Source organism: Lissotriton vulgaris, chromosome 6 (assembly GCF_964263255.1).
Source record: "Lissotriton vulgaris chromosome 6, aLisVul1.2, whole genome shotgun sequence".
Classification (NCBI taxonomy): Eukaryota; Metazoa; Chordata; class Amphibia; order Caudata; family Salamandridae; genus Lissotriton; species Lissotriton vulgaris.
Genome location: NC_141694.1, coordinates 1377362995 through 1377387634, shown reverse-complemented (window position 1 = coordinate 1377387634; position 24640 = coordinate 1377362995). Strand labels below are relative to the sequence as shown.

The following is a 24640-nucleotide window of genomic DNA, read 5'->3' as shown; positions in this document are numbered from 1 at the left end:
ATGGCTTTGTACATTGTGATTGGTCCAAAACAAGGGGTGTTCAGTCACACCACTCTTGATGTGCCTAACTTCATAGTGTCCATTGTTCTAATTTTGCTCACTGTAATCACTTCCAATGGAGGAAACTCTAGTATCTGGCTTTCGTCTCTCCATCTCACTCACGTATCCATTTGTTGTACAAATGTCCTCATGCTCCGCTCGGCAAGGAAGCTCCATTCTTTTTATCTCTTCCTCTCTGCGCAACCTTGGTCATCATCAGGAGCTTCACAAAGGACACATCACATTTTCTTGCTCCCGTCTACATTTCTAATATGCCATGTTAATTCTAAAAAGACTCTCAGGCCTTTTCTGCAGGGCAGTAAGTATTCAAAAGAAAAGAAATACAAGTGTTATTTATCATTTTATTAAACTCTACTATTAAACGCTCTTTGAATACTTTCATTCGCTCTCTTTTCTCACATGCTGCTTATTATTTTTTAACTGCTAGTGAAAAATAAACTCTCAACTTTTTACTAATTTTCTACATTAGTCGTGAATTTGTGGCCTACTCTAACTCCACCAACACACGCTTGCACAGTTTTCATCTTTCCCCTTTCAGCCTTGCACGGTTAGTTTTCCACAACATTTGGTTAATGAGTTACACGTTGAGGAGTTCAATCCAAGCAGGTTTTTGGTTCGCGAAAACCCTGCTCCATCACATACAAATAAAGCCAGTCTTTGGGAATACCTGGAAGCATCACTTTTAAATGTACTAGGAACCCTTGATAGGATTTTATTCCTCAAGCTTAGGCACAGAAATGCATAGCTTTTGTTTTGCACACTACACCAACATATTCAGGGTACCACCACAAGCAGCTGCAACTTCAGTTTGTGTACGATTATATTATAGAAGGGGCTAAGGCTAAAGCTTGCAACTTTTACCCAACAATATCTGCAAGGTGGCTTCTGTTAGATCATGTGAAACCAAAACCAGTAGTTCTGGAACTGGGGGTGCTAACCTGGGGCATCAGCCTGGTGATACTGAAAGGGCGGGTCCGGAAAGTAAGAAAAACAGTTTAAATGGTGAATGTGTTTTTTGTGGAAGGACGGGAGGTGATGAGATGGTAGTCCAAGAGATTTGTTTGAGAAAGTGTTGGTCAGTAGTGCAGTATGACTCAATGTTCTAAAATGTAAGTTTAAATTGTGTGAAGTATTATTTTAAAAAAACACGAGTTGTTTAAAAGAGTTGCAGCGCCCATGACCAAAACTAAATTGTGACGGTGTTTTAAAAGTACTGCAGTTCGGCGAATCCGATCTCAGTGCTGTTCAAGAACAAGCATGTTACTTTTAACACCTTCGCTGCGGCGGCTATTCCGCCGCAGCGCTAAGGGGGCGGAGGGGGGGGGGCGCGCGGTGCTCACACGCTGGTGACGGAACCGCTCCGTCACCAGCCTCGGGTGAGCTGTGCTCATGACGGAGCTGTTCCTTCATGGCCCCGCCCGCTCAATGGAACGCCCAGCGCAGGCGCGGAATCCGCGCAGCGCAGGCGCGTCGGGCGGGCCATGGCGGAACCGCTCTGTCATCAGCACAGCGCCACCGCGGCTGATGGCGGAGCGGTTCCGTCATCAGCGTCGAAGAGGTGACTCCTAATTCCAGTAATTTTGTTTTGGAATCTTGAACTTTGGGTTTACTTTCCCAAATGCGGTTGTACCCAAGTTAATAATTAACCCCGTTTCTGTGCAATTTCTCATTTACACATACACACATTTTCCAGCTCTATTTTTTTTTCACCCTCACTTGCTGCGTCTAAGCTAAGAATTTAAGTTAACAAACCCTGGAATTTTTTTTCTTCTGCTGAAGCCCTTTTCCCACTTTTTACACCTACACATTCGCTATCATGACTTTGAAAGAGAACAACAAAATAGTGTCCCAGAACTTTATGTAAGAAAGATGTAGACCTCCTGGAAGCCTCAAGGTAACCTTCACTTGATCAGCTAATTGCACAATCTTTAGTGTGCTCAGATGGGCACTGGGATTCCCTCTATCTCCTTTTCTGTAAGGGATAATACCCAATAAGTAGCACTGTCTAATACAAGGCAACCATCTACCACTGCATGGGCCATCCTTTTATTTTCCAGCTTGGTGGGAAGTATGTAAATATGTTTTTGCACATGTGATGTAGCTAGTGCCTTTTTCAGTGGTACAATCATTTCTCTAACCATAGAATTCCTGCTCTTTTAAAACTGATTAACACACTTGCTGCTTAGCGGTTGCTTTGTATTATGGCAGACAGTAGGACATTTCTTGGTGTCTTTCAATGCAACTCTATTTTGTCTACAGGGAAAATCGCTCAGTACTTGACTTGTGTTCGTAAGTTAGCCTATGATGGGAAACCGGACTATCAAGCTTTAAAAAAAATCCTGAAGAGTGGAATGAAGTCCTGTGGAACAGTCGTTAAGGAGCCTTTGAAGTTATCTGCTGCTGGTTGCAATTCTTGTGAAGATATTGAAGTAAGTGCCAACAACTCACGCACTTGGGTTTGAGATGGTTTATTAGCTGTTTGGATGCTACATAGAAAGGAAGTCTATTCAGCGGCAGTGCTACTGTACAGGGTCTGCGTATCAGCAAAAAGCCTGTTGTTTTGACCAACTTCCAAGGCGTGTTATCTGCTAAGGAGGCTATATTCCAAAAGAATGAGGGTGTCTGACATTTTATTATAAGGTTGTCTTTTTTTTGTTGTTAAATTATTATTTGGATTAAAGTGGAGACAAATTGATTTAATTCAATCCTCCCTCATATTTTTTATTTTCTCAGAGAAAGAATATATAAATATAATAGAACCCATTAAATATCAGTGGCCATCCTGTTAATGCTATTTCACTTCTTCCCGCGGCCCCCCAGCAGGTCCACCAGCAAGTCTCTCTTTCCCAGAAGTGACAATTGATGATCAATAGTGGTAAAGTAGAAAGAAAATACAGCAAGTGCAGCAGGGACACCATTTTTGCCTGGGCAATTTAGTGGCCGAAGACTGTGGTAGCAACAGAAAGTAACACTTTCCATCATGGCAGGCACTACTGTATTAATATTTCCATCTATCAACTCACTCTCGGATCTGTAGATTTGAACCCCATTCCACCCGAAATGTTCTAGATATGATGGAGAATACCTTTCATAGGAAGCTATTACAATATCATAAGTATTTCGAATAATCATGCAATTCTCATAGGTTGCACTTTATTGTGATTTATTTTCTCATAGTTATCTTAACACTCATAATACAGATAGTCAATAGCACTGTATGGTTTTTCTACAAGTCTATCTGGTTAACCCCATCATAATTATGATTAAACTTTCAGCCAACACATGTTTCGCGGCGATACAGACCGCTTCTTCTGGGCTCTTCTTGATTGAAAGTGTGAGTTTTTTAATTGCTAGCATTGTCATCCGTTTATGGTGTGGATCTGGATGCCTAAGATTATTTTCGCAGTACCTTTCGCCTTGTACTTGTAAGTCTTTGTTTTCATCCTGTGGTTCGTACTTATATCTCTTTAGAAAGTTGCAGTGCCCAGTTATGGACAGATACATATTTCACTGGTTACACTGCTATCCTGTAAGCATCACTCCTTTGGAAAATCCCCACCGTTCTAAATGCCATCAATATGCAGAATCTCGATCATTCACATTCGAGATGCCATGCACCAGAGGAGTCCTCAACAAAACATTTTCTGTCCTCCTTCACATTGCTGCTTTTCCATACAGACACTGACTGAAACAATATGATTATTCGAAATACTTATGATATTGCAAGGCTCCCGACGGAAAATATTGTACAAAGTTCTAACCCCAGCTGTTGGGTCTATGTACAGTACTTGTGTCCTGGACCTATATTCTACCACCAGCCCTGTTCTTTCCAAAACTGTGTATAGGAAATCTTATATCTGAGACTCTTCTGTATCTATAGATATTACCGCTGTGGGATGCCTGTCGAAAATGGACTTGATTTAGCGTTTTATATTCATTGCGGTATTCTGCCGTGGAATTAACCCATTTTGGTCAGTATGTATTTTAATATATGTAGGAGTCTATCTGTCACTATTTTGTTAAACACCTTATAGTCTTTGTTGAACATTTTTAAAGCCGATATAAAGATGGCTCAGAACCGTCCCTCCACTGCTTGGGAGTGCACCAGGATGGCCTCCAAAGTGGAGAGCGGCAGCGTATGTTCTTGACTCGCTGTGTTATACATTTCCCTCAGCACAGGCGGTTATAATTATAGATGTGTGGCATAAAACTCAATGGGCAACCATTAAGATTCTTCTACTTTTCCCCTTGCCATATATTTCACTGCCTTCCTTACTTCCCCTTTAGTAATGTCCTTGGCCAGTGTTTCCCTTTCATCATGCAAGAAGGTATATAATCCCGCCCCTCAATATAGTTCTGTATCATCTGTAGTCTGCTCCCTCACTGTCCTTATATAAGGTCTTATAACTTTGAGCAAAGGAGTTGTTAATCTCTTTTTGTGTATATTGCTTTGCCTTGAACCTTCTGAACTTTTAATATAGGTAATCACCCCCTTATGCGGATTGACAACCCATGCTAAGAGCCAACCAGCCTTATCCTCTTCATTCTCAGCACTCGTTATGTGCTCTTTAGAATTAATTCTCCTGAGACGCTCAGTAAACTGAGCTAATTTTCAGTATTCTGCTTTAAAGGCTTCTTTAAATTCTGGATGTTCCAGCTTTTTTTCTCTACATCGCTCAGGGTTTGTTCCTGTTTGTTAACATCCCAGAGCATTGTAATAGAAAGCGAGAACTACCCTGCCAGGGTATGATTACATGGTCCCATCAACGAGGTCCAAAGGGTGAGGGAGGGGGTGACATAAGTTAACGCTTCGGAGCCAACAAAATATCAAACACATTCAGAGCAATTTGTTGAGAAAATAGAAAAGTTTTTATTTTTTAAAATACCAATTCATAAGTGGTGTCCATAAGAGAACTTTCTAAAGCATACATACAAACACAGGAAAAAATGTTTTTCTCTTAGGGCTAAATAAGCATCATCATTAAAAATTCATACAGAGAAAAGAGTTTATTAACGTCCCACGCACTCCCACAGTCATTCACTAAACAGACATACACATCTCAATCTCACTCACTATAGAAATAATGCAGACATACAAATACAATCATAGAGGGACCTAGGGGCCTGCAACACCACAATCAATAGTTGCTAGGGTTAGAAAAACAACATGGAGGCAGTTAAATATGAATATGAGGTGCAGTAAGTGGTGACACTCTACACTAAAAGCCATCCACGTAGATCACGCCAACGCACGTTTCAATGCAAGGCCAGTTTAGGCTGCATCTTCATCAGGGCATTGAAGATCAGGGAGGGGGACATACACACACTTTTCTCACTGAAGAGCCTTGTCATCACATATTCTTCATTTACTCATGTAGGGTTCCTGCAGTCTATATGAGTAAGAGCCAAGGGAGCTTCAAGTTTAAACAGGTCCTTATGTGGCGGTAGATAGAAAGCACATCTTTTTCTGATTTCCTTCACACACGGCGCATCCAAATGGGAGAAACTCTGAGGGGAGAACCATACGCTGATTATGGAAACGATCAATAGGTCTTTACTCTTGGAGCAATCTTGGATGGTCAGGAATGGAAGAGCCAGATGTAGGGGGTAGGGCAAACAGCAGGTCCCCTGCAGCCGCTAGGGTCGGCGTCCCGCACCGCGACGGAGCTATGAGGCGAGACCCTTCAGTTTCCACTTAGCGATCTCGGGTGACCGGACTTAGTGATCTGGATAAGAAGCGCTGTGGCAGACCGCAGAGACGGCGTCCTCTATCACCTGTTTAAGCACAAATGGAGATCATGCATTCCTTAGTACAATGAATAGTACTGACCCTGAGGACGGTGCACTTTCTAGGAGTCCATCAAGTACCACTGCTCTACCCAATTATTCAAGGCTTTGGCTGTCCTAACCACTGGTGATGTAGGAATCAGGGATGAAATCTATCCAAATGTATGCCAGCTATACAATTAAAATCACTGCACTATTTGAGGGTAACTTGTAAAGTGTGCCAGGTGCTTTGAGACCTCCTAAAGAGAGAACAATTGGTTTTCATTTATATGTTAAGTAGTGCTATATCGCGTTTGCCCCCCCCCAGCCTCATGCACAGTGTTTATTAGGTACCTTCCCTCCCTATCCTTTATGTTGGTGGTCAACTGAAAGGACACCTATGGCCTCATCCAAATCAGCACCCCCTCTGGCAAATGCAGAGAAATTTGTAAAAAAAATACTTGCCCTCTCCAGTGTTTCCGTAATGCGAGCCTCTCTGTGGTGTCTCCTGTAGCATTGCAACCTGAGCCCCTCTGTATTTTATGTAAGCCTGCACCATATATCATTTGGTCATACTGCCAATCTCTGTTACATGCCACATGAGTATCTTCAGCTTTCTGGTAGATTCAGCCATCTATATCTTCCTGTGTGTGTCTGAATCTACGGAGTTCCTGCCTAATGTCTACCCATTGTGGTTATTGCCCATTCCTGTTTGTGTTCAGGATGGCTTAGTGTAGTATCTGTATCTCCCAATGGGATCATTAACCTTAGTACCCAACAAACAGTTCCCCAACTCGAATTTCCCTTACTAGAGAGCAATGGCCTTCTGTCCAAACTTGTAGAACTAAACATGCTCAATCTGCTACTCCGGCCCCACCAATCTGACCAGGCAGTCAGTGTCTCTGAGAAAGGGGGTTTAGTGTGGTCCACCTCCCTCCAATGACCATCCGATCCCCCATGCCCCAACAATGCACACAAGTCCACAGGTAAACAGCGATCCTGTGACCCAGTCATTTCACTGAGGTGTCGACTCTGTTTTAATCGGAGTTTAGTCTTCAGATGAGATCTACTGTCCCTGTGCCACTTTGGGTTACTGTGTTTCTTGTCCAACTATTGCGACTATTGAGAGTTAGAGTTCAAGGTAGAAGCGTCCCCAAAGGTACCCAAGGCATTTCTCATTTGTGATGTGCTACTTAAGATGGCTGCTGCCATGACTGTTTGAACTGTATCCTGCTGGGATTGCTGGTGTGATAGTCATCCTGACCACAACATGGCATCCCTTTGCTTCCTGGATCCCAAACGAAGCTTTCTTGGATGCGAGGCTGGGCACGCTCGGCGTTGTTCTGATTAAGAGAACATGTGATTTCCCCCACAATGTGCCGCTCGAAGTTCAGAAGAGGCTGAAGTTTCCAGGAGTTGTTCTTCATCTGTCCAAGGAGGCTGCAGGGGTCTGGAAGGGCGGAGACTCCATTACCGGTGCAGCAACGGAACTGCGAGTCCCAGGATTCGAAGCGGCTCTTGACACACCGCACCTGGTGACTCTTCCTGGCTGGCCGCGCCCCCCCACCCCGGGTGGCCACAACTGTGACTCGCGGCTCCCGCTTCGCGGGTGCCGCTCGAAGTTCAGAAGAGGCTGAAGTTTCCAGGAGTTGTTCTTCATCTGTCCAAGGAGGCTGCAGGGGTCTGGAAGGGCGGAGACTCCATTACCGGCGCAGCAGCGGGACTGCAAGTCCCAGGATTCGAAGCGGCTCTTGACACGCCGCACCTGGTGACTCTTCCCGGCTGGCCGCGCCCCCCCCGCCCCGGGTGGCCAAAACTGCGACTCGCGGCTCCCGCTTCGTGGGTGCCGCTCGAAGTTCAGAAGAGGCTGAAGTTTCCAGGAGTTGTTCTTCATCTGTCCAAGGAGGCTGCAGGGGTCTGGAAGGGCGGAGACTCCATTACCGGCGCAGCAGCGGGACTGCGAGTCCCAGGATTCGAAGCGGCTCTTGACATGCCGCACCTGGTGACTCTTCCCAGCTGGCCGTGCCCCCCCGCCCCGGGTGGCCAAAACTGCGACTCACAGCTCCCGCTTCGCGGGTGCCGCTCGAAGTTCAGAAGAGGCTGAAGTTTCCAGGAGTTGTTCTTCATCTGTCCAAGGAGGCTGCAGGGGTCTGGAAGGGCGGAGACTCCTTTACCGGCGCAGCAGTGGGACTGCGAGTCCCAGGATTCGAAGCGGCTCTTGACACGCCGCACCTGGTGACTCTTCCCGGCTGGCCGCGCCCCCCGCGCCCCCCGCCCCGGGTGGCCAAAACTGCGACTCGCGGCTCCCACTTCGCGGGTGCCGCTCGAAGTTCAGAAGAGGCTGAAGTTTCCAGGAGTTGTTCTTCATCTGTCCAAGGAGGCTGCAGGGGTCTGGAAGGGCGGAGACTCCATTACTGGTGCAGCAGCGGGACTGCAAGTCCCAGGATTCGAAGCAGCTCTTGACACGCCGCACCTGGTGACTCTTCCCGGTTGGCCGCGCCCCCCCGCCCCGGGTGGCCAAAACTGCGACTCGCGGCTCCCGCTTCGCGGGTGCCGCTCGAAGTTCAGAAGAGGCTGAAGTTTCCAGGAGTTGTTCTTCATCTGTCCAAGGAGGCTGCAGGGGTCTGGAAGGGCGGAGACTCCATTACCGGCGCAGCAGCGGGACTGCGAGTCCCAGGATTCTAAGCGGCTCTTGACACGCCGCACCTGGTGACTCTTCCCGGCTGGCCGCGCCGCCCCGGGTGGCCAAAACTGCTAATCGCAGCTCCCGCTTCGCGGGTGCCGCTCGAAGTTCAGAAGAGGCTGAAGTTTCCAGGAGTTGTTCTTCATCTATCCAAGGAGGCTGCAGGGGTCTGGAAGGGCGGAGACTCCATTACCGGCGCAGCAGCGGGACTGCGAGTCCCAGGATTCGAAGCGGCTCTTGACACGCCGCACCTGGTGACTCTTCCGGGCTGGCCACGCCCCCAAAGGCCATCGGCTATAGAACTACGCTCGTAGACGCGCATCGCGGGACGCGCGCAGGCGGGCGCCGGGCTAAGCCCGGGCAAAGGGCGGGCCGTTTGAGGCCGTTAGAGAACGGCAGAGACCGGACCGGGCCACCCCTCCTTCGTTTCCATCTCGAGGATTTCCCAGCCAGAATCTTTACGCCATGACAAGCAGAGAAACTAGAAGTAAGGCTGTCGCTGTGGTTTCCGGTACCATGGATAAATTCTTACGCAAGGCCAACTTAGTGACTACAAAGGGTATTGCAGTGCTAGATAAAACAAACGACGAGGGTGTGGTAAATTCTTGTTTATCCTCGCCAGGTACTTCTACGATTACTAGCACACCGCTCTTGCTTGATGCCACTCATCTATCCCTAATGGACAGCATAGACCAAACAATAGAGTCTGTACTCCAACAGTTAAGGACACCATCATCTCTGCCAAGGGATCGAGACACATCACGTATTATTAGTGATTTGGATCATTCCCCTGTTGCAGAGTTAGTCCCACATGTGGACCAGGGTGTGGTTGATATCTCGCCGGAGCGCACGGACTTCATAGAAGATCGTGTAACGAAAAGGAAAAGATCCAGAAAGCCCCAAGGTGCTAAAAGGGCCAAAATTGATCCTGTTCTACCAACCATAGGAGAAAGACTGGATTCACATGACACTTTAAGTTTGGGGAAGGAGAGGGTATTGTTAAGTGTTCCTACTTCTGCATCCACTCCCGTACTTACCCAGCCATTTATTTTTGGTGGGGCCAGCCCTAATGTTACAGATTTTCTTATTGCTTCACTCACTGCTGTCTTCAAAAGTCTATTGAGTCCTCTTTTAGTTAAACTGGATTCAATAGATTCGAGATTGGCAGCAATTGAGAGTTCAAGTGTGGGCACTATTGGCCAGTCTGGGACAGGAGCAAGTTCAGAAGGGTCATCCGCGGGGGAAGCCAGAGTCTCACATCCCCCTCCGGTTATTGTGACCCATGTTCCCCTATCCCTTACAACTTCTAATGGGGAAAATAGTAATCACAGTACAGCTTCTGTGCCTCAAATTGTACCAGTACCATTGCCTAGGCTACTGCCACCGGTCCCTCCACCTAGGAGGTCGAAGCAATTAGTACAGGACAACCCACCCACACAGGGGATTCCACAGAATACCCTAACTAATAGTTCTAACCACCAGGCCAGCCCCAAAACACGGCGCAGGGCAGTGAACCTGCCCCCTGAGGCAGCGGGTTACACCGCTATACTGATGGGGGTACCTGAATTGGCTAGTGGTGTAACAGAGTCTTTTGAATCCTTACGTAACAAGGTAATCAGCTGGCTAAACATACAAAGGCCCCTCCCATCCAGCTTGAAAGGAGAAGTTCTCATAGTTAGAAGGGTTATGTGGGTTGGTTACACCGCCAAGAAAAGTGTGGGGGATTGTATAATTGTTATTTTTAAGAATCCCCAGGTTGTTTCCTACATCTGTAACTGGTTTGGTAACACCGCCAATACAGCGACCGAACTCGTCCCTCTCTCATACTTTTATCCCAATTCTAGCAAACCATCTATGAGAAGGGACGATGGATGGACAAAGGTGGGTTTTGCTGTAGATGGATCCAGATATAGGCCTAGGTTTAATACTCATTTTGCCAATGTAAATTATGCACACCCCAACAGGTTTAATTGCCTTGATGAAGTAGATTGACTTCGAGGGGGTCTTCCCCCACAACCTTACCAAGTCAATGGAAGTGGACCTGCGGGACAGGGGACGGGAATTGAAGGGACTGACATCCTGAACAGAGAACTGGTTCCACCCCAGGACGGTGGTTTGAAATCCCCTAGCCCCAGGGCCACTGTAGATTCTGTATTGCTGAGTCAAATGGTTGGTACTCCATTCCCCCAAGCGCTTTGCGCTTCAAACATAACATCTACTGCTAAACCCACCTTGGGAATGTGTGATTGGCTCCCCGTATCCCCACCCACGGGTATTATACCTGAAACAACTGAAGGGCCTCCTCCCAAATTGAACACTGAAACTCTAAAGGTCCCCTCCTGGAATGTGGCAGGTATCGCAAACAAAATACACACAGCAGACTGGGACCTTCTAATAAGTACCAGTGATATCTGTCTCTTCCAGGAGACGTGGGCCAGGGACCCTGTGAGTAGTGTGGGTTTTGCAGTTTTTGAAATTCAGGCTAAATGGAGTGGTAAGGGAAGACCTTCGGGGGGCTTGGCGACTTGGGTAGCCAGTCACACTGGCTGCACTGCAGAGAGCATTCCTACGCTCTCGGAGGGCATCCAGTGTGTACTTCTTGGGTGGCCCAATGCAGTAAAACGGACAATTATAAATGTATACTCTCGTCCGGTCAGTGTAGTTAAGGAATCGCCTACCTTGGAAGATCTTGCGTCCTTCCTGGACTCACTGCCCAGCGACTATAAAATCGTGCTGGGCGGAGATTTTAATTGCCATTTCGAACCACTGGAAGGCCTAAGGGAGGGTACCCTCACCGCCGAAGATGACTTTTGGGGTGTTCCACCATGTTCATCCCCTCATCCCAAATCTTGGTCCCCACTTGTTGTGCAAATCTTGTCCCTCACCTTAAATTACGGACTGAGGGCTTGCAACGGTCGCACCCCTTCAGACTGTCCCTCAGCGTGTACCTTCAACAGGAAGGGTCACGAATCCAGGTTGGATTACATTCTCGTTGACATTGGCTCATGGTCTAAGGTCCAGGATTTCAGAGTATCTCCTAGAACTGATAGCGACCACAATGCCCTTTTATTAGATCTGGAACACCCAGCACCTTCTGCTGAGTCGCTATCTACCAACCATAAGGATGATCCTGGGAACCTGGCCCTTAGCTCTAATAGGAGCAGAGTAAAATGGGGAAAAATAATCAGTACCGAGGATAATATAAGGAAAATCTTTGATATTGCAATCCCGAAGTTTGTGGAGTTAGATGATTTAATTAACCAGCCCAGATCTATAGATTTCAACCACAAACTGTGTCATATACATGCCAATCTAGTAGGTTCCTTAGCTGAGGTTTTCTACCCTGTGGCTGCCCCTCGGCGTAAACAGACCCGCACCTCAGCTTGGTACAACGCTTCCTGCCGAAAGGCCAAGAAAGAATTAATCGCTAGTTTCAAAGCAGGGTCAGACAAGGGTATGGTTGCCAAACTCAGACGGGACCATAAGGATGCCATCGCGTCAGCAAAAATGGAGTGGGACTGGAATCATTGGCAGGATCTCTCCTCTGCATTAGAAACCAGAGACTCAAAAAAATTCTGGTCCCTGGTGAATAATGGCACAGGAGAGGCTAAAGCTGCCGTGGAGCCAAATATTGCGCCATCTGTTTGGGAAGCCCACTTTGGTAAACTTTATCAGGACACTGTATTGTCCCCCAACGAAGTGGCTCCTGATGATATACTTACTCCTACAGCTGGCTTGGAATTCACTCTTGGTGAGGTGGTTGGTGCAGTAGAGAGACTAGCAATGGGGAAAGCTCCGGGTTTGGATAGGTTGCCCGGCGATCTTTTTAGACAATACCCTGAGATTTGGGGCCCGTACCTCCTCATTCTTTTTATTGCCATTCTGGGAGGTATGGAAATCCCCTGTACTTGGCTGGGAGCAGAGATAGTGCCAATTTACAAAAAGGGCTCTCCTCTTCTCCCAGCCAACTACAGGCCAATTAGCCTCATAGACGTTCCCCAAAAACTTTTCTCTCGTCTCCTTCTGGATCAGCTCCTTGATTGGATGGAGGCAAATGAAATCCTTAGTCCTCTCCAGGCTGGCTTCAGAAAAAACACGTCCACCATGGACCAGATCTTCCGCCTCATCCTCCTGTACTGGAAAACGGTGAGGATTGAGGGGGGGAGGCTATACATGGTGTTCGTGGATCTGAGGTCAGCCTTTGACTTGGTCCCCCGGAAAAAACGATGGGAGGTCTTAAAGGGGCTGGGTGTTTCCGCCCAGCTGCTGCACGCCATAATCAGGCTCCACGATGGCAACTACGCGCAGGTCAGGTGTGGGAGGGATGGAGCGCTGTCATCAAGGTTTCCTGTTCTCAGAGGGGTAAGGCAGGGGTGCGTCTTGGCGCCGACCCTGTTTTGACCTCTTTGTCAACAGCGTTATATCCCACCTTGATGACGTTAAAGATAACGACGCTCCTTCTTTGGCAGGCAGGAGGGTGCCAGCCATTATGTTTGCTGACGACACCCTCCTGCTTTCCAAAAGCCCAATGGGGATCCAAAGGATTTTGGATGGATTTGGTCTTTTCTGTAGGCAACATGGTCTAGAGATCAATACAGAGAAGACCAAATTCATGATTTTCAACCCACCACCAAAGAGCAGACCCAATCCCAGTCTGGGTACAGTTAGCCTGGAAAGGGTTACAACTTTTCAATATCTGGGGGTAACTCTGCACGAGAACCTGTCTTGGGACCCCCAGATAGTGAAATCCCGGCTAAAGTTGACCCAATTATCCGGTGCAATTCTGAAGGTTGTAAATACTTCAACCTTCAAACCTATCAGTCCGGCACTAGAACTGTACAAAACGCAAGCCAAAGCGGCTGCAATGTACGGTAGTGAGCTATGGGGGTACAGAGCAGGCCCGGTTCTCGCCAGAGTAGAAAATATCTTTCTCAGACGCCTTCTGGCCCTCCCTCGTGGCACACCCCTGATTCCCCTGAGATTGGACGTGGGCTTAGACTCCATCGCTGCTGAGCTGGAATCTAAGCCAGTAAGATTCTGGCACAGGCTCTGGTCCACCAGCGAGCTTGAACATTGCAGGAGTGACCTTACCTATGTAATGGCCTTGAACCACCGAGATAGAATTCCATGGCTGGCCTTTGTTAAGAAGGAATTGTATCGTATAAAATTGCCTGAGCTCTGGGAGGTTCCAGCATCGGGCTGCCAAATGCTATCCCGGAAACGATTAGTCCAAATTTACAAGGAAAAAAGCCTGGACTCACTTTTGACCTCAACTAATAACGGCACCCTCACTGAACGTTTTTTGCAATCCAAAAACTCCTATGAATTTGAGGGTTTTATGGATATTATTTTTCCAATTTTAGCCAGGAAACTGTTTATACAGTGGAGGTTTGACACTTTACCTATTAAAACTTTTACCTCCAAATGGCTGCAGAGTGATGATACAATCTGTCCGGGTTGTAATTCCCATGATGAGGAAGAACCCCACCTTTTTTTCTTCTGTCCTGCATATTACAGACCAAGGAAATATTGGCTGGCCCCCCTTTGCAGGACTTTGGGTTTCAGGAGCCATAAAGATGCTTACAGAGTTCTAAGAACTAGTACTCTGCCTCACATAGTCTTTGCTGTAGCTAAATTCATCATGGCTATGTGGCATATCAGGAAAAAAATTGTTAATTGCACAAAACTCTAAACTATGAACTTGTTCTTACAATTATGGACTGTGCTTTTTAATTAATTCATGCATGTTTTTCCCCTGATTATGGAATGTCTCTTTTTTTCCCTCATCATGTTTGGAACGACCAACTATTCATTTCATTTTATGTAACGTGTTTTTAAAATTGTAATTCTTTTTAAATGGCTGTCAAAATGTATACTCATGTATCTTTTATGGTCTTATAGACCGAAATAAAGAATTTTTGGATTGGATTGGATTGGATTGGCTTCCTGCAGGCCTGGTGTAATGCTTTGTGCCCCCAGACCTGGCACCACCTCCTGAATTTTGTTGTTCAGCTCATTCTCATATATTTGGCGGATTGGTGGAAAAGAGGACTCCTTGAGCTGATATCATTTTCAGTTTTACTGGGATTAGTTGGGCGTGTTCTGCAGTCTTTGGCTAGCTTCAGTGAACAATGTGCATTATTGTTGTACGACCACAGTAAAGTTGGGAAAAATCAGAACCTTGCTTTACTCCACTGTTATTTTGCCTTGCAGTCTTGCTTGGTGTAATAAATGGTCCTTGTTCTGGAATCCACAGATCGCGGGGGTGCCCGAGGCGGCAGTGGGCCTTTTCCAGTGTGAAGAACTAAGAGAGCCTTCTGGTGATACTGATTGTTTAGCCCAAACTCTCCAAAAGAGTTTCCACAAAGTTGCCTTCGATTTATTTTCCCAGGAGGCCCATTATCCTATTATTGTTTCAATTAGGCCCTTCCTTTGCCCTGTATTGAAGATAGTGCACCTATTCATTCAGGACCTGCATCTGTTTATACGGCCCATCTGTGTGCAACGCTAAATCAGTGAGTGAGGCTTTAGTTCTCGAGACCCACTCTGCCATTTTTCTCTGGTCTTTTTTCAACAGACTCTGATCCAGCGCTACTGTGTCAATTTTCTGCTTTAAAGAATCCTCTGTGGAAGTGATAGCGAGTATGGTGTATTTCCAACTTATATGGGGTGTTAGGGGGTATTGCATCCCCAGTTCTGAGGGCAGAAGGCAGTCAAGCCTCTGTGTGCAGGCCTACAAGCCGGGAGCCTTTGGGATTCAAGTGTCTTTCTGTGGCTGTATGACCTGACTTTACCCCCACTGCATTCTGCTGGCATTCTGGGATGTCGGAGGCATTTATTTTTTATATGAAATTAATCTCTCAAATGTTCTTAATTGCTCCCTAGCCCTTCATGCTGCTCCTCTGCAGGCCCCAGCCGAGTTGTTCTGCTCTCCACTGCTAACCACTCTTCTTCCCATTCAGCGGCCGACAGTGAGGTCAGGGGGAGATGCAGCCCCGGTCAGCGTCCTCAGTGATGAGTTTCCCTCTGTTGCAAATACTTTGGAACACCATCTGGGGCAGTCACCTGGCCACATAGGTCACGTCCCAAGTCCTGCCCTCGAGGTCCCCACTGGTTCCCTAGATCCTCTCAGCAACCATTGCCCGCAAGCAGTCTCCCGATCGGTGTCATTTTCAGCTCTGCGGCTTCAGCTGTCATCCAGAATCCGAGTTGACCTGCTGATCACTGTGTCCCTCTGTGCACTGTCTTGTGTCTGGGTGCTCTGTTTGTTCCCAATGCACTATCATTTGTGGTATAAATTGAGCTTAAGCATGGTACGTTTGCCTAGGGCATGGAGAGCTTTGGTGTTACCCATTTGTCACTATGCTTGTCTTGGCCACGCCTCCGGCCATCTTGCTATCCTTTTACTTATTTTTTTACTTCAGAGAGGATAGATTTTCAGTTAAATATTGGGTACATTAATGCTGGAAGTTATCTGGAATCTTAGAACTCATTCTTTCGGTGATTGTCTGAATTACTTGTGATAAAGCTTGGCCAAGGTGCTATACGGTTTTTAGATATGAGTTAATAAAGTGTGCTTGGGTAATTTGTGGAATATTTTATTGTAAGACTATACTGTTTTTATTATCTTTTGGAACACTCTTCCTAGAAGAGGACACTGCTTTCTCCACTGAATTACTGAAACAATTGAAACTAAATCAGAGGAGGCATTCTATTAAAAAAACATTTTTAAAATTCGAGACCTCTTGCTCATTGCTGTATGATTTTATTGCATTGCTCAAATATTTTTTTATTCATAAAGCTCTTGGAAATACTTTTGATTCTGTTTTTCGGTGGTGGTGTGGTGCTGCTGAGACAGATCGTGTTCTGCTCTAATCTTTCTCACTTCCTAATTCCACAATTATTTTTATTCATAAAGTTATTTAAGATGCTTTTGATTCTGCTTTTCTGTGGTGTTGCTGGGACAGATTATGTTCTGCTGTATGCTTTCTCATATTCTAATTCACTGTGTGTGTTTTTAGCTCTTGCGCCTAGTGGTGCAGTGCGCAGCAAGAGACTGTTTGTAGGTGGTTTGGAAATGTACCTAGGAATCGCACACGCTTGTGCATGTGCGATTCCTTTTTGGCCGCGCTATTGGCCTTTGCGTGTGTCTTTTTTTATGAAACGCCATGCAATTGGCCAAAGGCGGGCGCATTGCTCCGCCCAAGGTCTATTGGTGTCTATTACGCGCACTGGCCGTTATGTAGTTTCAATTATCGTGCCCAGATACGGGCGAGATAATTGAAACCACATGTCTCGCTGTGGAGCACACACACCACTTGCTGGATTGTTCTTTCTGGGATCCATTTTACAGGGAAGCAACTAAATGAAAGAGGGAAAGAGAGGTGGGCATATATATTTTTAATTTCTAGTTCATATTTTGTGACGGAACAATTTGATATTCGTCGCAACGCACACTCAACTCTACTGTATTAAAAAAAGGCTGTATATGTTCTTTGTTAAAAATGTGTCTGTTTTGTGGCAAACTTCGTTTTTTGTTGTTGTTTCTTTGGGTATGATCTCATTAGTAGGTGCTTTGAGAACTCCGTATTCCGCCGCTTGTGTGCACATATAAACACTATCGGTAGTGCGCATACAATACATGCATATATCATACATGGAGCCTGGCAGCCCCAGGCTGCTTCCAGGGATCGCTGAAGGCTGGCACTGTGCTGTCCTGGGCTGCCCTGGCATGGGTTGGTGCTGTGCTGCACCAGACTTTTCTGGCACGGGCTGGCGCTGTGCTGCCCCGGCACGGGTTGGCGCTGTGCTGCACCGGGCTGCCCTGGCGGGGTCTGGCGGCAGCTCGAGAGGGCCTTTTGAAATCTCGCAAGGCGAGTTCCTTTGAGGGCGGGTGCATTCTTCGGCGGTGTTTGAAAGGGAGGTTTTCAGCGTGTACTGGGGGCCCCTGCGGGGCGGACAACGCCCACAGGCAGTAACAACACCGTAATCTCATGGACTTGGCTTCAGTTAAGGGGGCATTCCTGCGCGAGGGTTGTGGTGCCCGCCAAGGTCAGTGATTGGCCGTGTGTCTGTGCGCAGTGGTGCCAGCCAAGACCACCCCTGCCCGTCCCTGGCACACACTGTGGGGCCCCATGCGGTGGTGTCAGCCGAGACCACCGGTGCCTGGACACACACTGCTTGACCCCATGCTGTGGTGCCATCTTAGACCCCTAACCCTGCCCGTACTTGGGCCCCACACTGAGGGATCTCAGTCGGTGGTGCCAGCCGATACCACTAACCCTGCCCTTGCCTGGCACACACTGAGGGACCTCAGACAGTCTGTGGTGCCAGCAGGGCTCACTCACTGACACTGTGCCCCTGCTCGGGCACCGACTGCGGGGCAACAGACTGTGGCATCTGTAGAAACAGAGATCAGAATATAGTGGTCTCTTTAAAATTTGGTTCAAGTCCTTCCGTCTGGAGCATGATAAGTCCTCCGGACGGGTCCTGACGGGCCTCCGGAGGACTTATCATGCTCCAGACTGAAGTTTCCCTTATGTCATCCAGAGAGCAGTTCCACTAAGACTGGTTCTCACAAAATAAAACACAGAACCTACGTGTGTTTGGAGAAATACCTCTTTCTATAATATCTTCTAAGCTTCTAGTACGACCAAGGACTTGAACCAAATTTTAAAGAGACCACTATATTCTGATCTCCACCTTGCGACCGGTGATACAAGTTAGCCTGTGACCGCCTCTCAAGTCAAGAAAACGCCCTGAATAGGAGTTCAGGCTATACACATATATACACCTTAAGATACCACTTGACAACTGAGGCCTGATGTATACCGCTGTATAGAACACTGGTCACATTCATCGGGAGGTCAGCTTTAATAATAATAAGCCCTGAAGAAGTCCTCTGCGTGGGACGAAACGCGTCGGCTGTGTGGTAGTCCATTTATTTTTTATGGCTGAATAAAGATTGAAAATCCACAAAATGAGAATCAACGTTTGCAACTTATTGTAATATTCATCTAGATATTATTTGTGGTGCACCTTAGCTATTGTCGAAATCAAGTTTGAATTCCTTAGGGAATAGGCACCGGGACGGTGGGTGCTACGCAGTGTGCACATGATTCCCTCTCTTTATTTTAGGGACCAATTAGAAATTTAAAGGGGTGATTTGAGATTAGGTGCTTCAAGAGTTAGGGACCACCGTTAGATCTGTTTTGTCATATTTCTAGTTTGCGCTATATAAAACTCTGCAAAAAAAAATATATATATATTAGCAATGAAATAGCTCCAACTTTAATAATGCGAGACCTATTGCATTGCAAATGCTTGTTTTCATTGGTGTCTCACTGGCGCTGGTAGAATCCAGGTGCAGTTCTTGCAGAGAGAACTTGAAGGCAGAGATTTGTTATGATAGCTGTTTGATAAGTAAGAATGCATGTTGTTTCCATCACCTTTTCAAACAGGCTGCCTTGTATATATTACATTCATTGCTCCTTTACACTGATATACTAGAGAGAAGCAATTGATTGCAAGGAAAAATAAGCAAACGGACATAGTCCAGGCCAGTAAAACAAACCCTTTTAATGTGTTGGAAAACAGAACAATAGAAATAAGTTATAAAGACGAACTGCATGGTTAGCGTAGTCATACAATTTAAAATAAAATGTTCATTGTTCGAGCCTTTTGCCAAATGCCAGAACGCCTGGGTCACAAGGTGTCCAGGATGTGCTGGGACAGTCCTGGGTTTTCACTATGAAAGGGTTGTTCCTTCAATGGCCATACACTTCAGACATTGGTATACATCCTACTCATTAGAATTTAGGTGACAGAAATATTTTAGACCATATTTATTTCAACATTTCTTTTATTCTTATTTCATATGATTTCTTATTATTCAGTTTATAGAAAATTATTTCATCATGAATACATTTTTTTGAAACATATTTTTTCTTTTATAATACATGTAAACAATTATCACAAAAATTGATATAGATATATAAAAAAACATATGACACAAATTATCTAAACTGACACCACCTGATACCAACCACACAAACTCAAAATCATACTGCGGGGAATGAGATTTTGATATCAATTTATGATCAATTTAATAACTTATCTCATTCATCTATTTTGGACCGCTAATATCTGTCATTGAGTAAAAGACAACCCCTGCATAGGTTAGACAAACCCCATTAACGGACGCCACTCAGAAGAACCACTTACAACTGATAAGGTTTAAAAGTTTTATATAAAAGTCAAAGTTAAATGCAAATACAATCCTCTCGGGATCAAAGTATACAAAAGAATACAAAATCAATTCCACATTCAGCAATTTAAAGCTTCGATGTGAAGTGGTTCTTTGGCGTCATCTACAGAAAGAGAAAAAAATATCACGTTAAATCTGTCCCTACTCTATGCTATGTGACATCCCTACTTCGTTAGTTCCTGACCTAAAAAGGTGTCAGCAGTTTGACTTCCAAAGAAGATCAAACTCTCTTAGCCTCTAAAGGTAACGTAAGTCTAAGAAGCAGTACCCTCTCTGCCTACCCATCCGCTCTTCTTAAGGGTCCTCGGCCTACTGCTCTCTTGCGCTCTGATCTCTCTCAGCGCATCTGCTCAAGTCATCTACCCTTCGCCCTTCTCTCTCTGAGCTCCCTGCTGGGCTATTCGCTATCTTATCCCCGGGGTGCTGTCCCTAAAATACACAATCACAGTGTGGATGGAACGCCCCTTGACGCCCACCACGGACTTTCCCCGATGATGTCAGCTTCTGGCTTCTTCCATTACTTCATCTCTCTCGTCGTCCGTTAAGTTGACCTTTCTTCTTTAGATGTCATCTTCATCTTCTTATTGGCAATTTCAATTGACACTTTCAGATCAGAAATCATATGAACTTAAACAAGACTTTGACTTACAACTGCTATTCCTTGACCTTCTAGGTCCTGTGAATGGTCATTCAAAAACAAGTCTCACATTCTTAGCGCTTCCCATCACGTTCAGGCCATAAACCTTGTCCAGCGTTGTCACCTTAAATCTAACAAGTGCTAGACTTCTTGGCTCTCACGTCCACATCAAGCTATTTACGACTCCTGTAAGTCCGCTAAATTATATACATTGGACTGTGTTCCTGCTAACCCTTGGTCAGTCAGGTTAGAATCACAAATGACCTAAACCTTTCTAGCGTTCTCACAGAAAGCCTTCTACACAGTATAACCTTTAACACACATTATATATTCGTATTTAGCAAAAGTCTGTTACACATATATGAATACATTGTACATAGAATATAACTACGTAGAGTATGACTTTATATGCTTATTCGTTACATCGTCGTATGTATACTTTCTGCGCACTTCTCCACGTTACATTTCTCGCCGCTTCTCCGTTTAAAGTTTCATACGTACATGAATTCTACTTTGCACGTTTTTACATTTCGTAAGCATTTCTACACCGTCTCTACATCAGCCCACTACATATACGGGCCTTCTAAATCTAATACATGTTCTAAAGTGAATATAGTTACATTTCCTATATTACTTTGGATTATATCAGTTAACTTTATACTATAAGTGTCAACTTCATGTTACGATATACGTTTCATTCCTACGTTATACAATGTGCTTGTAAATACGGCCTATACATAATTTCTATTCAAATTTGCGCTCTCTCAGTCCCCCCTTTGATGACTTCTAGGAGTCATCACTAAATGCAATTTGAATAACATCTCTAAACAGAACTAGTTACAATATTCCCTCTTTTCATCGTTTCGAGAGCTCTTAAACTTTTATACTGTTGATCTTGTAAAGCAGCTAATCTCCTTTCTTGCTCTCTCATTGTTCGTTGTAACCGGTTTGATCTATACCATTTATACAATTTTACTAAACCTAACAATGTGATTATACAAATTATTACTATCAATACAGGCTTTAATATGTACCATACTATACTTCTCCCAAGGTTGGCAAACCAACTCCCAACCTTTCCTACTCCATGACCAACTTTTTCCCAAACATTTGTTTTGGATAAATCTTCGATCTCTTGATGAATCTGTGTAATGTTCCGTATGACTTTCTCAAGTGGTTTTGAATTATCAGGAATATAAGTACAACATTCCTGGACCTTCAAAGCCTTACAAACTCCGCCTTCTTTTGCTAGCAGTACATCTAAAGCAAGTCGGTTCTGAAGAACCATTGCTCTAATCGACTGCATCTCACCTTCTACCAACATTAATGACCTTGCAGTACTTGCAGATAATCTATCTACAACTGTAGCCAGTCTCCTGATCTTAACATCGTTAAGTATTAAACCTAACATAGGAAACATTGCTCCAAATACATCTCCTACTACTTCTGCATCTCCTACTTCCCTTTTCGTTCTCCTCGAAGCCTTTCCTTCTTTTATCGCTACATCTTTTGCATGATATATTTTGGGGAAGACAATTGCCAAGTAACACGAACCATACCAATTGTCAGGTAGTTTTACATAGGCATTTCTTCCACATACAAAATACACATTCGGAATAGCTTGCATTCCTTTCATAAAATCTTTCGTATAGTACTCTAAACGAAAAGCATGTTCGCAATTCACTTCACCTACAAATACACTCTCATAATACGTCTTGCTTCGAGTGAAACATAACTTTCCTTTCTGCGTTCTATCCAATGCTATTGGACCATTGCTACCCTTCCTTTTATGTGCCTTCTCTTCTTCGGTCCAATCTGTTTTCCACTGTCCTGACATTTTTAGAATCTTCTGTCTTCTATATCTATCATCTACTTGTCCTATGAACTTCTTCTCAACCTCTGATACTTTGCAAGTTAGATTATTTCTGCGTGCATATGAAGTATCTAATGTATCCCAAGGAAGAAAGAATTTTGCTAGTCTATCCTCCTTTTTGTAATAGTCCCACTTATTCATTTGCTTATAATTCGGAACTTCAGGCAGTACCGAATCATAATTTGAAAAGTAGTACTCAAATCCTTCTCTACCATAAAATATACTGAGCAGTAAACTACATGTTATCCCATAAGTCAATGGGAGATGATGATATCTAATGCCTTCGTCTACAGAAGCCGGCAATTGCATACAAACGTAGCAATCTTTGGCCTCCATGGCATCGATATATTCATATAACAGTTTAGCATATGCGTTTGACCTAAAGTTTCCCTGTGACTCGTCTACGTGTAATCTACGAGCTTCATCTGCCAATAACGCCTTTTCACGTATAACGTTGCTCTCCTCCTTTTTCCCCACAAGAGCAGGTCTCAAAGTCGTTATAGGCTTTACATTTACTATTTCATTATCGCTCTCATGTCCTATTATGTATGATATTGTCACTACTGTAATTATGAGAAAAATTACTACTGCTATTAGTGTACCTACTATACATCTAGCCTTCCGGTTTGGGTTGCCGTTCTCCATGTTATCAAAACAGCGTAGCTTCTTCTTTTGCGAAAAAGTTTTCCTTCTGCAGTCTTTGTTTGCTTTATTTGCTTTCTCAGTCTTAAAATGCTTTTTCCCAACAAAGTCTCTTTTTCGCAACAATGTCTTTCTCTTTTAGCAACGGACAACCCTAACCCTTCTCCGTCCTCTAAATGTAATCCCTAATTTTGTTCTTCTTTCCACTCGGTGCTAGGTTATCTTCTTCTTTATAACTTATATAAAAAAGTCTTTTATGCATCAACAATTATTTTCGGACCTGCAGCTTTCACGACAATTTCCAATAATTCAAAACGAATGACTTTTTCTTCTTCTTCTGACATTTGCTGACCAAACGTTGAAATTGTAATTTATTTAGCACTAGATCTTGAATTTGACTCAAATATGGGGGTATGGGAAGTGTGAAAGTCAGTAATCCCTCAGTCTCGAGTCCAGGCGTCAACATCCATATCTCCACTGCCACAAATGGATCGTGATCGATTACCTTCACTTTCTTCACTCTCCCAGATTTCTGTCCCCAAGACATCTGCTAGATAAGTCCACTCTGGAGTGGCGTACCTTCTGCAGGGCACACGTACCCTTCTCGATCTCCTTGGACTTTCAGTTCCTGAGTCTGTAGTTTCTTCCTCCTGATCCGATTCTTCAGCGATCGGGACAAGAGTTCTTTCTTGCTTTTCTTCTGAGCTTGGCCTTTTCCTTCTCTCCGGCCAACTGGCTTTGTCACTTCTTGTCCTTCTGCTCCTTGTCCTTGGACCTGTATCTTGGTCATTTTCTGTTTGTTCGATATCTGTATCAGACTCCCAATTACTTTCTTCTCCTGAGGCGACTTCGGTCTCACTGGTATCCTGACCTTCGTCAACCTGTTCCGTCTCAATCTCAGCCTCTTCGCTCACCTCCACAGCTTGGCTTTTCCCCTCTATGGCTTCTCCACTTTCCGCTGGATTCTCATCCGAAAGAGGAGCGGTTTCTTCTAGAGGTGTTGGCACTCTTCGGGTGTGTGAGGCATGTATCCAGTTTGGCAGACCTCCACACTTTACTGCGGTATTCGTTACAAGTATAACTTGAAACGGTCCTCTCCAGCGCACGTCTAAGCAGTTCTTCCCGACATGCTTCTTCACCAGGACCCAGTCTCCCGGACTCAGGTCATGGCACAAATCTTGTGCTGATGGAACCTCTGCAGCCTGGACCTGGAGGGACACAGAATTAACGGCATCCGATAGTCCCTTACTGTAGTCCAAGATCAAATCGTCTGTGATGTTCACTAGAGCTGCAGTCGGAACCGATGGCAATCTCATAGCTCTCCCCATTAGGACTTCATGAGGAGAGAGACCTGTTCTTCTATCAGGTGTGCTACGTATGCTCATAAGAACCACTGGAAGTGCGTCTGGCCAACTCAGGGATGTTGCTGAACAAACTTTGGCAAGTCTGGACTTTATCGTGCTGTTGATTTGCTCTACAATCCCTGAAGCTTCTGGTCGATAGCTGCAGTGTAACTTCTGATCGATATTCAAAGCTGAACATAGCATCTTCACTATTTCGCTATTGAAATGAGTTCCTCTGTCCGACTCCAAAGAGGATGGCACCCCAAACCTCGGTATCAACTCTCTAAGTAACAGTTTTGCTACTGTAAGTGTATCGCACCTACGTGTAGGGTAAGCCTCAACCCATCTAGAAAATATGCACACAATCACT

The 24640-nt window shown here is 45.1% G+C and overlaps 1 protein-coding gene across 1 annotated transcript in view; it reads left to right on the top strand.

The window, feature by feature from the left end:
• The window catches only part of VRK2 (VRK serine/threonine kinase 2), a 545093-nt gene that overhangs the window by 424991 nt on the left and 95462 nt on the right, over positions 1-24640 (top strand). Inside the window, exon 11 of the mRNA XM_086927491.1 lies at positions 2320-2489. Within this exon, the coding sequence (XP_086783617.1) occupies positions 2320-2489 (170 nt within the window). The remainder of the gene's footprint in view (positions 1-2319; positions 2490-24640) is intronic.